At 44.4% G+C, this 13,586-nt stretch overlaps 1 protein-coding gene across 1 annotated transcript in view; it reads right to left on the bottom strand.

The window, feature by feature from the left end:
• rxfp1 (relaxin family peptide receptor 1) overlaps window positions 1-13,586 on the bottom strand; it is a 223,844-nt gene that overhangs the window by 20,897 nt on the left and 189,361 nt on the right. The window contains exons 15-17 of the mRNA XM_038792304.1: window positions 2,428-2,499; window positions 493-564; window positions 161-390 (exon numbers count right to left, since the gene is read on the bottom strand). Coding sequence (XP_038648232.1) covers window positions 161-390; window positions 493-564; window positions 2,428-2,499 — 374 coding nt within the window. The remainder of the gene's footprint in view (window positions 1-160; window positions 391-492; window positions 565-2,427; window positions 2,500-13,586) is intronic.

Below are 13,586 nucleotides of genomic sequence, written 5' to 3'. Positions count from 1 at the left end.
CCTGTGTACCCTCTGGTGGACAGCTAAACAATGACATTGTTAGTGCCCTGTAGAGGTTCCCCTTTTGATTGCATGTACCGGGACACCAGAAAGATGCAATAAGAAAACATGTATTACATCTAAAGCAAAACAAAAGCTGTTTTGATGATTGTGTACTTACAGCAAAGAGACATTATAGACAAGGCGTGAAGCTTGTTCTCGGATCTGATGTAAGATCTCATGCATATGACAAAGATGTTTCCAAAACACGTAATAGCAGAAACCACCCAAACGAAGACTCGGAGGAGAACGTTTGCCAGCAGGTTCTCAAAGGACGATATGCCATCCGTGTTGGGTTTGCAGCTGCGAACATGTGGAGCATAACCGCAGAATTGGAATTTCTTAAAATATCTGAAAGAAAAATTGATTTGTTAGCATTCTTGTATCAAAATCATAAGCTTCACCAGAATATGCTATGTAAAGTTCTCTGCGGTATGTATGCACAACACTTACATGTGGGATAGATTTGTAAGGGGCTGGAATATCCTCTTCCGTAGAGCCTGAAGGTCCATTCCATCCATGCTGCTGTAACAATAGAAAATATCAATATCCTTACCACACATACTTATTGAATAAGCATATAATTTGCTGGAGTTATTTAAATCTATCAGCAGTAGTTTTAATTTATACTTTATGTTCATTAAGGATATGAAAATGCTCAACCAGTTTTCATGTTCCAATTGAAGATCAAACTCAGGTCAATTTCACTGTAGGTTGCATGCAGGACGTCCTTTACTGACTGACGGACTGAAATTTCCAATTGAATATTAACTTTGTAGCCATATTGTGGTGTGAACTTGCCCCTGTTAAGGACTGAGTTGAAAGTGGCCGAACAAATCTTTCTTATGGCTCTCAAAACTGGCTAAGAAGAATGAATCTCCTCATACAGGGTAAATACAGTGCCCACATTCACTGGAGGCCTGTGGATTTAGAAATCCATCTCTTAACCACCTTATGTTGTGTCACCATTTTAAGGCCATTGGTTTCTTAAGTTCCTTCATTCTCACATCGGGTATGTTAGTCTTTGGCAACTTATCTCCAGTAATACATTGTCCTGATGAAGTGCTCAGAATCCCAGTGATGCCTTCCTGTCTTTTGACAAACTCATAATAATCCCCCTATATACTTCCTGGTATGGTATTAAGCCATTAACACCAGTTAAATCTCTGCTCTGTGTAAGCATAGTTGGTCTCAGCATGATGTGCAGTGAAGTTGTTACAATCAGCCTCAGCGTTTCTGGGTTAGGGAAGATGAAAAAAACCCCAGATAGGGTGCCTTGTTCCTGATCATTATCGCTGTTGTGTTTGGTCTTCTATATCGTGCTAAGGAATCCACCAAACACGTAGACTTGTCAAAACCAGGATCTTTATTGAATCACACGTGGTAAGATAGCGATCTTTTACAGAGCAAGTTGTCATGGAGTTTCTTTGTAGTCCTCTGGAACTACACCTTGCACAACTGTTCACCTGTATGTCTTACTACCATCTGCTACAACCATCTGCTGATGGCCGGATGTGTCCCTACTTATATGGGAGTCCCTGGTCACCTGCTGGTTGCACACCATCCAACTATGATATTGCTTACAGGTATATCACCACAGGTCTCAGCATGATGTGCAGTTAAATTGTTACAATCAGCCTCAGTGCTTCTGGGTTAGGGAGGATGGTAAAAAAACTAGACAGGGTGCCTTGTTCCTGTTCACTATCACATAACATCTTCTGGAGCATATAGGTACTTTGGTGATTTCAGGTTCAGGTATGAACAACAGCCAGTTGCTGTCTGTATTTATACGTGAAGAATGGGAACTTGGACAAAGTATTAAAATGCAAGTTGGCATCCATTGAACCACGTCCCAAGTGAGAGTCTCCGGTTGCATTCAGCTGCAAATGGAGGGAGAGAAAAAGCAGCTTTATTTTAGCTCTTTTTAATTCTTTCTCTGAAGCATGGTTTCCCAGTAAATCTAAATATTGTGCAGAAATCTATTGCAAAGAAATTTGGAAAATCTATCTCTGTAAACTGACCCCAGACTGATGCTTAAAGTTGAAAATCTCAAAAAGCCTCAAGGTGCCTCCTCAAAACATAGAAACAAATACAAAGTAGCTCTTTAGGCTGAATGTGTGGCGGCTGTGGGACAGAGCGCTTCAGGAGGCACTCAATGGTGCACTGGGGTCCTGAAATTCTGCGTGTATCTACCAATTCCCTGCCATCACTCCGGATACAAGCAGCTGGCAATTTCCCTGGAGGCTCTGCCAGGCTCACGCTGGAAGTATTTGATGAGCACAAAATTCACAAAAAAGATGTGAACAATTACTTTTATTATCATCAAAAATTACAATACTAAGGTGAGTATCAAAATATCCATATTACGAAGGTCTTGGAAGAACTTACAGCGACTTTAATTTCTCCAGGTAATCAAATTGATCTGCATGAATTTGCTTCATGATATTGAAAGAAATATTCCTGCAATGACAGCAAATGGAAACCAGTTATCTTTTTCAGGTCTTTATTTTTGTGTGCAAAGCACATCATTATTCCATGAAAACATTTTTGTCTGTGATTCCATTATCCCCAATCAAAAGAGAACAGAACATTGACAAAAATGTTAGCTAGTGAATATGAACCCTTCGAGAGACTACAGATCATACAATTGACATACTTATTGAATATACACACCTGGTACAGATCGTCACCTGTCAGCTGTGCATTTCTGGACTTGCCCTACAAATTTCTGTCCATTAATTTTTAAACTGGCCTTTAGATGTAAGACATGCTTATACATACAGTTATCAACTTGAAAGAACGGCCTTGTCATTTTACTTAGTTTTGACTTTTAAGTGAGCTCGCTGTACAATGAAAATAAAGCAGCTCCCAAGTAAAGCCAATGGATTGTGTGTGTGTCTGTCCCAGTTTTAACTTCACATCAGTTCTACAGGCATATACATACATATAAATTAGGAGCAGGAGCATTCAGCTCTCAAGCCTGCTCTGCCATTCAATAAGATCATGGCTGATTTGATTGTGGCCTCCACTCCACATTCTGCCGAATCCTGATAACCTTTGACTCCTTGTTAGTCAAGAATCTTTTTATATCTGCCTTAAAAGTATTAATTGGCCCTGCCTCCACCGCTCTCTGGGGAAGAGACTTGCCACCCTCAGAGGAAAAAATTCTTCTTAAATGAGGCACTCCTTATTTTTAAACTGTATCCCCTAGTTACATGGCAGAATGTTATGGGAAAGAAAATGGCGTGTCAGTTCCTGACTGAAAACCGGTGTGTTTCTCCCCAGAAACACAGCCAGATTTTCTGTCCAGATCTTCTAGCACTTCATCAGAAAAATATCCTTGGGTGTACCTTGCACCATTACTCTGGTGGGACGGGACTCACAGAGCTGGCATGCCCGGCTACACAGAGGTGGAGGTGCCAACTTTAAAGGACCAAACGTTCTGCACCAACAATATACTTTCCCCCCCCACATATATGGAGGTCCCCCCCCCCCCCCCCCCCACACGCTTCAGGGCAGGCCCCCTCCACCACAGATGCATTGGGGGAAACTCTCATTCTCTCTCCAACCCCCTGCACGTTCTCCGGTGCATACTCCACTTCCCCCACCCACTTATAAGGGGCTGCCCCGCTCCCCCAATGGAAAAGGGTTTGTCCCCTGGCACTGTCTCCTCTCGGTGCTTCCTGGCAGCACCAGGGGTCACTGCCAGGGTGCCAGGCCTCAATCCCGGGGCCACAGGCACCTCCGTTCCCCCAGCGTGGTCATGACGACTGTTTTTTGATTTTGTAAATCAGTGGTGAACCGCGCCAGCGTAACGTCACGCTGCTGTGGAGGAACATCACACATGGCTGGACACCACAGAGTAAAGCCGTTTAATTATATTCAAAAATATTTAAATTGATAGAAAGGACATGAACTTCATCACGTCACTGGGGGGGGGGGGGGGGTAACATCTCATTCTGAGATCTAGCCCCAGTTAGTTCTGTTTTGGCCCTCTCAGAGAGTTAAAGGCCATTATTGGATTTGCGCGCCTGTAGAAGGGGCCCGAGATATCATGCCCTTAGTCTCTCCCACAAGAGGAAACATTCTTTGAGCATCTACTCTTGTCAATTACCCTCAGGATCTTATATGTTTCAATCAGATCACCTCTCAGTCTTCTAAACTCCAATGCATACAGGCCCAGCCTGCCCAACCTTTCCCTGTAAGGTAGTTCCCCCCATCCCAGGTATAAATCTTTTCTAATCCCATTTTCCTGCTTTCATAGTACGACTCTCAATATTTTCTACCAACTATTTATCTATTGCCTCTCAACTGTTTCATTAATCATTCACAGTAATGCGCTTTATGGGTACTTTACCATCTTCATCAATACTTGTGCCTCAAACTGTCAATCACCTTCTTACCCAGCAACTGTGTGAAGCAGTACCCTTATGCTGAGATTGAAGCATGTGCCAAAATGTCAATAACGCCATTTTGGGCCCAGAAAGAGGTTGAAATTGATATTATTTTGTGTGCACAAATCAATACGATAGTTTTACTTTGATACAGTAGCTAAATACTGAAGACGCTGAAAATATGAAATAAAAACAGAAAACTCTGGAACCAGTCAGCAGAACAGGCAGCATCTGTGGAGAGAGAAACAGATTTAATGGTCCTGCTTTTAAATTGAGAGCAGCTATGGTGCACGCCAGTTCAGAAGCAGGTGGCGGACCAGACGAAAGCCTTAATTGAATAAGTGTTCCTAGAGTCCCACCTGAACCTGACTAGATCCACTACCTAGCTGGAGAGTGGGGGTTTGAGTTCAACAGTAGGATGACACAATTGGCAGAATTTTATAATTCCCTAATGGCAGGATTTCAAGTAGCGGGGGCCATGAAATTCCCCGGGTGGCCTTCCTGGCAGCCTCCAATCTGTCACTATTTTACATTGGCTTTTCAAGGCCCAAGGTGGCCTGTCCACCATTGTCCCAATGGAGGGCATTAAATATTATTATTGGCCTAATTATTGGCCACTTAAGGGCAGATTCCTGCCCAACCTCGATCTTGTGGCTGAGATGGGGGTTTCAGGGACAGGGCAGGAAGCCCAGCGGGTCACTCTGTTCGGGCCTTGGGCAAGAAGCAGGGGCTGTTCCTTCAAAGGCCCAATTTATACTTTGGGTGTACCCCCTAAGTCGCTCCATTTCCAAACTGTGGGCGCTCCCTCCCCACTGGTCTCTCCATCAAAACCCCCACCACCTCATCTGATTGACTGACAGCTCCCCGAGTTTCACCAAGCGTGAAGGACAGTAGTCCCAAGCCGAGCTGCATGGGCTGCAGGGCTGCATTTCCTGCCGATTCTCCACCGCCTGAAAAATTTTACCTCATGTGTCCTACATTATAACAGTGACTTCCCTTTAGATGCACTTTGTTGACTGTAAAACACTTTGAGATGCCTGTCAGTCACAAAAAGTGCGATATAAATGCAATTTTTTCCATAATTGGAGTCAGTCTGTACATTTAAACAAGCACCCACTTCCTGTGGCTGTTCTGCTTGCCTGTTCAAAAGAGCAGGTTAAGATAGGATAAGCGATTAGGCTCATTTTAACTGCCTTCTACCCAACTCTGCATGTTTTCCATCAGGCTGTTGGTGGGGGACAGATTAAAATTGGAGTCAATATTATTTCAGGTCAACAACGTTAACTCTGATTCTCTCTCTGTGGATGTTACCTGACCTGCTGAGTGATCCCAGCATCTTCAGCTTCACTTTTATGAGCCTGAAGTTCTTTTCCAGCTTTACAAGTGAAATAACGTAATTGTAAAACAATTGTAGAGGTTTAGAATTTTACTGAATTACCTTTGAGAACTGGGAGAAATTGTGCAGGACTTTCCTGTTGGAGATTAAATAACAGAGTGGAATGCATGATAAAGCAGCTTCTGAGTGGCTTGTGGGTGGAACTAGCTACATCGGCTCAATGATCTAGGGCAACTTTGTTCTCAAGTCAGTGGCATATTCAAATTATGAACTAAAAATATTAAATGATGTAAAAATACCCTTTAGAATTTCCTCCTCTAGGTTCTCCTTCTGTATGTAACTTCTAGTAACTGAAAAGACTAAGAGGTGACCATTCCTAGCAGGCCACTGTCAATACTCTAAATAACCATCTGCAAAGACCTGTACCCCTTAACTCGAGATTTGCACTTCCTGCTAAAAGGAAACAATTTGTGCCAACTCTCTGATCCTTGGATGGATGGTACAGCTAACAGATGGAACAAATACATATATTTTATTCATTTTCCTTGGGGCTCATTGATGATGCAACTAGAATACCCTCATTTATATTTTTCACGAAGAACAAACTTAGATACCATAAACATTTTATGTATAGATGTTTCATCTATTTCCACCAGTGTAACATTGCCTAACTTCATCCCTGCCTTAGCAGATCTGCTCTTAAACCCGCATTTATTCTATTGTCTAGACTTGATTATCTCAATACATTCCTGCCTGATCTCCCACATTCTACTCTCCATAAACTTGGGGTCACCCAACTCTGCTGCCTGTGTCTTAACTCCCACTAAGTCTCATTCACCTCTCACCTCTGTATGTGCTGACTAATGTAAATGACCAAATTGATTTTGAAATTTTCATCTTTGTTTCTAAGTTGTTCTGAGGCCGCCCCCTCCCTATCTCTGTAAGCTCCTCCATCCCCAAAACGCTCCATCCTCATCTAAGTTTGGCCTCATGATCACCTCGATTTTAATCATTTCATCATTGGTGGCTGTGCCTTCAGTTGCCTAGACCCTAAGCTCTGGAATTCCATTCTTACGCCCACAGCATCTCTCCCTCACTTTCCTCTTTTAAGACATTCCTTAAAAGTGTAGATCTGGAATCCATGCATGCAATGTCCCTCTCTCCAATTTTCCATTCATTTATTTATGCAAATTCCCGATATACACAACTGATGTGCAAGGCTTCAGGCTCGGAAACAATCTCATAAAATGACCTACTATGCTATATAAATTGCTAAGTATTTATTGCTTTTGTTAGATTTTCACCTTCATCACAGTGCAATTACGGTAGACACTTTGAAAGAAAAAAGACTCGCTCGAAAAGCACCTTTCACAACCATGGAACATCATACGGTGCTTTACAGCCAATGGAACATTTTTGAATTGTAGTTACTATTTGTGATACAGGAAATGTGGCAGTCAATTTGCACAACGCAGGTTCCTGCAAATAACAATGTGATAATGACCAGTAAAATGGTTCTGTCATGTTAGTTCAGGGATAAAAATTATAGGGATAATTCCCCTGGCCTTTGAAGGAATGCCAAGGGATCTTCTTCCCCCAATTGAGCTGGGAGACAGGGCCTCACTTTAGTGGCTCATCTGAAACACAACACTTCCAACTGCACTCCCTCCGCACACGTCAGCCTTGATTTTTGAGCTGAATTTCTGGAGTGAGACTTGCACCCACACCTCTGACTAAGGGACAAGGGGCTGAATACAATAGAGTGGGGTGTGTGTATGTGCATGGATGCAACCCCCTATTCGATATGTTACATGTTGGACCGCTCCACAGTCATAAAGCACTGTTGGCGGGTCGAACAAAGACCAGTGGGACTTCTGCCCATCATGAGGTCAGAGGCCCTGGCCTCTGGATTGACTGGCCAATCTGATTTTCTGGTAGCTCCATCAGTCCTAGCAGCACTAAGAGCATGTTAGTGGCTACTGGCTGGACTGAAAGAAGGGGAGGAATAAGATATGGACCCCCGAGCTGGTTAGTCCAGGGTCTTGGGGAGGGAGAGTTTCGGCAGGTGAAAGAGATCGTTGAGGTTAAGGCCGCGGGCCGTTTGGAAGGAAGTGGGGGTTCCATCTTTGGTGGGACACCTCCCAATCTGCAAAGGGATCCGCTCCCCCCACCCCTCCACCGAGCTCGCGCCCGACCCCCCACCTTGGTTCCTTCCTGTCCTTTGATGAAAGTAGTGCAAAAAATCAGGCTGTCCACTCCTGCCCGGCTGACCACAACAGACCATTTATAACATGGGCAGTATACTACCAGGGCATTTGTCTTGGTAATTGACCCTTGATTACTGATTTCAATATAGCTTTCAGGCTATCGATTTTGGAGCCCACCCACCCCTTGTATTATGGGGTGAGCTCGGGGGTGGGATGCAAAAACTAAGTGAATGGGGATAGAATCAGAAGAGTGATCCACAAGGCATATTGTTACGATGCAAATTGTAAGTGCTTGCAGTGGGCATGTGCAAATCTGCCCCTGCTGACACCTGACTCAATTTCAGACTTTAGAAGTCCCACCTCTGCAAGCATCCAGTCTCTGCGGGCAGGGTGGAAGTTGGCAGCAAGGTTTTCCACCTGGAGGACCAGTAAAGAGCCATTTTTTTGAACCACTGTCTCTGTCCCTCTTGATAGTTTTCGTGAATTAGCGCCCCTTTCTTTTCTCCCTCTCCTCGACAGCATTCATCTTCCTAGATTCCTCACACTCTCCCCTCCACTCAATCCTCTTCCTGGACCTCCTTACTCTCTCCATTCCTCCATAGCAAGCATCTTATTGGGCCCCCATCACCATGACCCCCATCACCACTATTCTCCCCCCCCCCCCCCCCCCCCCCCCACATCAGCATCATGCCTGCATTCCAATAAAGTGTAATCTTATGGTTCAGCAGTGTCTTGCTGCAGGTTTCTCTTGCAGGCTCACCATAAGAACATAAGAACATAAGAACTAGGAGCAGGAGTAGGCCATCTGGCCCCTCGAGCCTGCTCCGCCATTCAATTAGATCATGGCTGATCTTTTGTGGACTCAGCTCCACTTTCCGGCCCGAACACCATAACCCTTAATCCCTTTATTCTTCAAAAAACTATCTATCTTTACCTTAAAAACATGTAATGAAGGAGCCTCAACTGCTTCACTGGGCAAGGAATTCCATAGATTCACAACCCTTTGGGTGAAGAAGTTCCTCCTAAACTCAGTCCTAAATCTACTTCCCCTTATTTTGAGGCTATGCCCCCTAGTTCTGCTGTCACCCGCCAGTGGAAACAACCTGCCCGCATCTATCCTATCTATTCCCTTCATAATTTTAAATGTTTCTATAAGATCCCCCCTCATCCTTCTAAATTCCAACGAGTACAGTCCCAGTCTACTCAACCTCTCCTCATAATCCAACCCCTTCAGCTCTGGGATTAACCTAGTGAATCTCCTCTGCACACCCTCCAGCGCCAGTACGTCCTTTCTCAAGTAAGGAGACCAAAACTGAACACAATACTCCAGGTGTGGCCGCACTAACACCTTATACAATTGCAACATAACCTCCCTAGTCTTAAACTCCATCCCTCTAGCAATGAAGGACAAAATTCCATTTGCCTTCTTAATCACCTGTTGCACTTGTAAACCAACCTTCTGTGACTCATGCACTAGCACACCCAAGTCTCTCTGAACAGTGGCATGCTTTAATATTTTATCGTTGAAATAATAATCCCGTTTGCTGTTATTCCTACCAAAATGGATAACCTCACATTTGTCAACATTGTATTCCATCTGCCAGACCCGAGCCCATTCACTTAACCTATCCAAATCCCTCTGCAGACTTCCAGTATCCTCTGCACTTTTCGCTTTACCACTCATCTTAGTGTCATCTGCAAACTTGGACACATTGCCCTTGGTCCCCAACTCCAAATCATCAATGTAAATTGTGAACAATTGAGGGCCCAACACGGATCCCTGAGGGACACCACTAGCTACTGATTGCCAACCAGAGAAACACCCATTTATCCCAACTCTTTGCTTTCTATTAATTAACCAATCCTCTATCCATGCTACTACTTTACCCTTAATGCCATGCATCTTTATCTTATGCAGCAACCTTTTGTGTGGCACCTTGTCAAAGGCTTTCTGGAAATCCAGATATACCACATCCATCGGCTCCCCGTTATCTACTGCACTGGTAATGTCCTCAAAAAATTCCACTAAATTAGTTAGGCATGACCTGCCTTTAACGAACCCATGCTGCGTCTGCCCAATGGGACAATTTCTATCCAGATGCCTCGCAATTTCTTCCTTGATGATAGATTCCAGCATCTTCCCTATTACCGAAGTTAAACTCACTGGCCTATAATTTCCTGCTTTCTGCCTACCTCCTTTTTTAAACAGTGGCGTCACGTTTGCTAATTTCCAATCCACCGGGACCACCCCAGAGTCTAGTGAATTTCGGTAAATTATCACTAGTGCATCTGCAATTTCCCTAGCCATCTCTTTTAGCACTCTGGGATGCATTCCATCAGGGCCAGGAGACTTGTCTACCTTTAGCACCATTAGCTTGCCCATCACTCCCTCCTTAGTGATAACAATCCTCTCAAGGTCCTCACCTGTCATAGCCTCATTTCTATCAGTCGCTGGCATGTTATTTGTGTCTTCCACTGTGAAGACCGACCCAAAAAACCTGTTCAATTCCTCAGCCATTTCCTCATTTCCCATTATTAAAACTCCCTTCTCATCCTCTAAAGGACCAATATTTACCTTAGCCACTCTTTTTTGTCTTATATATTTGTAAAAACTTTTACTGTCTGTTTTATATTCTGAGCAAGTTTACTCTCATACTCTATCTTACTCTTCTTTATAGCTTTTTTAGTAGCTTTCTGTTGCCCCCTAAAGATTTCCCAGTCCTCTAATCTCCCAGCAATCTTTGCCACTTTATATGCTTTTTCCTTCAATTTGATACTCTCCCTTATTTCCTTAGATATCCACGGTCGATTTTCCCTCTTTCTTCCGTCCTTCCTTTTTGTTGGTATAAACCTTTGCTGAGCACTGTGAAAAATCGCTTGGAAGGTTCTCCACTGTTCCTCAACTGTTCCACCATAAAGTCTTAGCTCCCAGTCTACCTTAGCTAGTTCTTCTCTCATCCCCTTGTAATCTCCTTTGTTTAAACACAAAACACTAGTATTTGATTTTACTTTCTCACCCTCCATCTGTATTTTAAATTCCACCATATTGTGATCGCTCCTTCCGAGAGGATCCCTAACTATGAGATCATGAATCAATCCTGTCTCATTACACAGGACAAGATCTAGGACCGCTTGTTCCCTCGTAGGTTCCATTACATACTGTTCTAGGAAACTATCGCGGATACATTCTATAAACTCCTCCTCACGGTTGCCTTGACCGACCTGGTTAAACCAATCGACATGTAGATTAAAATCCCCCATGATAACTGCTGTACCATTTCTACATGCATCAGTTATTTCTTTGTTTATTGCCTGCCCCACCATCTCGTTACTATTTGGTGGCCGATAGACTACTCCTATCAGTGACTTTTTCACCTTACTATTCCTGATTTCCACCCAAATGGATTCAACCTTATCCTCCATAGCACCGATGTCATCCCTTACTATTGCCCGGATGTCATCCTTAAATAACAGAGCAACACCACCTCCCTTACCATCCACTCTGTCCTTCCGAATAGTTTGATACCCTCGGATATTTAACTCCCAGTCGTGACCATCCTTTAACCATGTTTCAGTAATGGCCACTAAATCATAGTCATTTACGATGATTTGTGCCACCAACTCATTTACTTTATTCCGAATACTACGAGCATTCAGGTAAAGTACACTTATGTTGGTTTTTTTACCTGTTTTGAATCTTAACATCTCCAGTTTTATTCCTTTTGTTATTACTGGGCCTATTCACTGTGCTCCCCTCAGTCACTGTACCTTGTACTGTCGCCCTTATGGATTTCTGACTATGTCTTCTCTGCCTTGCACTTTTCCCCTTACTTCCTTTTGTTTCTGTCCCTGTTTTACTACCTTCCAACTTCCAGCATTGGTTCCCATCCCCCTGCCACATTAGTTTAAACCCTCCCCAACAGGGAGGGCATGAGGTGCTCTTCCTCAGGGCTGGCAATAGAAGATCCTCCCGCTTGACCATGACGAGCTGGATGGAGATCGCACAGAAGGTGAGCAGCTGTGGTGTCCAGCCATGAACATGTGTCCGGTACTGCAAAAGGAAACAAAATGAAAATCGCTTATTGTCACAAGTAGGCTTCAAATGAAGTTACTGTGAAAAGCCCCTAGTCGCCACAGTCCAGCGCCTGTTCGGGGAGGCTGGTACGGGAATTGAACCGTGCTGCTGGCCTGCCTTGGTCTGCTTTAAAAGCCAGCTGTTTAGCTCTGTGTGCTAAACCAGCCCCTATTCATGTAACGCCACACACCCACCTATCCTGGCAAATTGCAGGACAATGATCTCCTGAAATTTGCTGGGATAGGTGGCTGTGTGACGTTATATCAACAGGCCTTTCATGAGGGTACCCAGCGATGGAATTTAATAAGAGAGAGTGAGAGGCTTAAAAATGCATGGTTACCCTCAGTACCACATAGCAATAGGACCAGACCATGTGACGGTTGTACATGAGTAAGCGACAGTTTAAATGCGAGGTCAGTATGTTGAGATGTGGATATACCAGGAACACGCATGAAACTGGTTTCCTGGTTGACTGAGGTTCTTCATAATGTCTTTGCTTTTGTTCACCACTGAAGGTTTTGCCTTAGTGTGCGAAGACCCAAACCCAGAAAACGATAACTCCAGCTCTGAGGATGAAGACCTAAAGCACCTGAAGGATGCATTGCATATTACTTCCCCTCATCGTCCATCAGCACAGTTTCATTCACATGGATTTCAGAGGGTTCACAAATAGAATTGGGGCCACATGGAGAGAGGGTGTGTTAACCAAGGTCCCCGACAGCAGGAGAACAAATGGGGATCAGCCGCATTCTGAACCTCAGTTGATGATAGTCCTCTGATCTTAGCCACAGCAAGACTGCTGGAGGTGCAGAGAGAGGGAGGGGAACATCTGGAGGTCCAAGAGGCTATGCGGAAACTTGCGTGGATGGTGGAAGAATCCATCTAAGCCTTGAGTTCTGCCAGATTCTGGAATGTGAGCATGTGGCTTCCTTCATGGACAGGTTGTTGACCTAGTTTGGGGGGGGGGGGGGCAGGTTTATTAGACGACCCATATGGGTGCAGACCAGCATTCTGTTGCTCTGGCCAGTGGCTCAGTAAAGCAGTGGCTGGGCAAGAGTGGAATGAGATACCAGGACCTCCTTCCAGATGTCCCTTCTCCACAGGGAAACATGTAGATGCCATTGCACACCGAGAGGGAGGAACACCAGCCTGCTGCACCGGGACGTCCTCTTCGAGAACTCACTAGATTCCCCAGTAGCTCAACATCCCCTTTACTGGCGACCTCAGAGCCTCCAATGTCATCGGAAGCAACAGGGCATCACTCTTAGCACAATGCCTCCTCCTCCTCCTCTCCAAGTGAACGCAGGCAGAGGTGGATGCACATTCAGAATGGGCAATGGTTTGCAGGTGATGGATATAATGCTGGTCAGGTAGTTGCTTCATTTCTGCACAAACTGATGACGATAGATGAGGTTCTCTCTGACAGCCCAGGCATGTCCCTCCCATTCCTGGCTTCTTGAAAATGCACCATATCATCTCTAGCCTCTTTCTCATATTCCTGTCATCTTCATCTGAGGGCGGCACCTCCACGTCCT

This window comes from Scyliorhinus canicula, chromosome 3, assembly GCF_902713615.1.
Source record: "Scyliorhinus canicula chromosome 3, sScyCan1.1, whole genome shotgun sequence".
Classification (NCBI taxonomy): domain Eukaryota; kingdom Metazoa; phylum Chordata; class Chondrichthyes; order Carcharhiniformes; family Scyliorhinidae; genus Scyliorhinus; species Scyliorhinus canicula.
The sequence above is the reverse complement of the archived record's forward strand: the minus strand, read 5'-3'. Positions and strand labels throughout refer to the sequence as shown.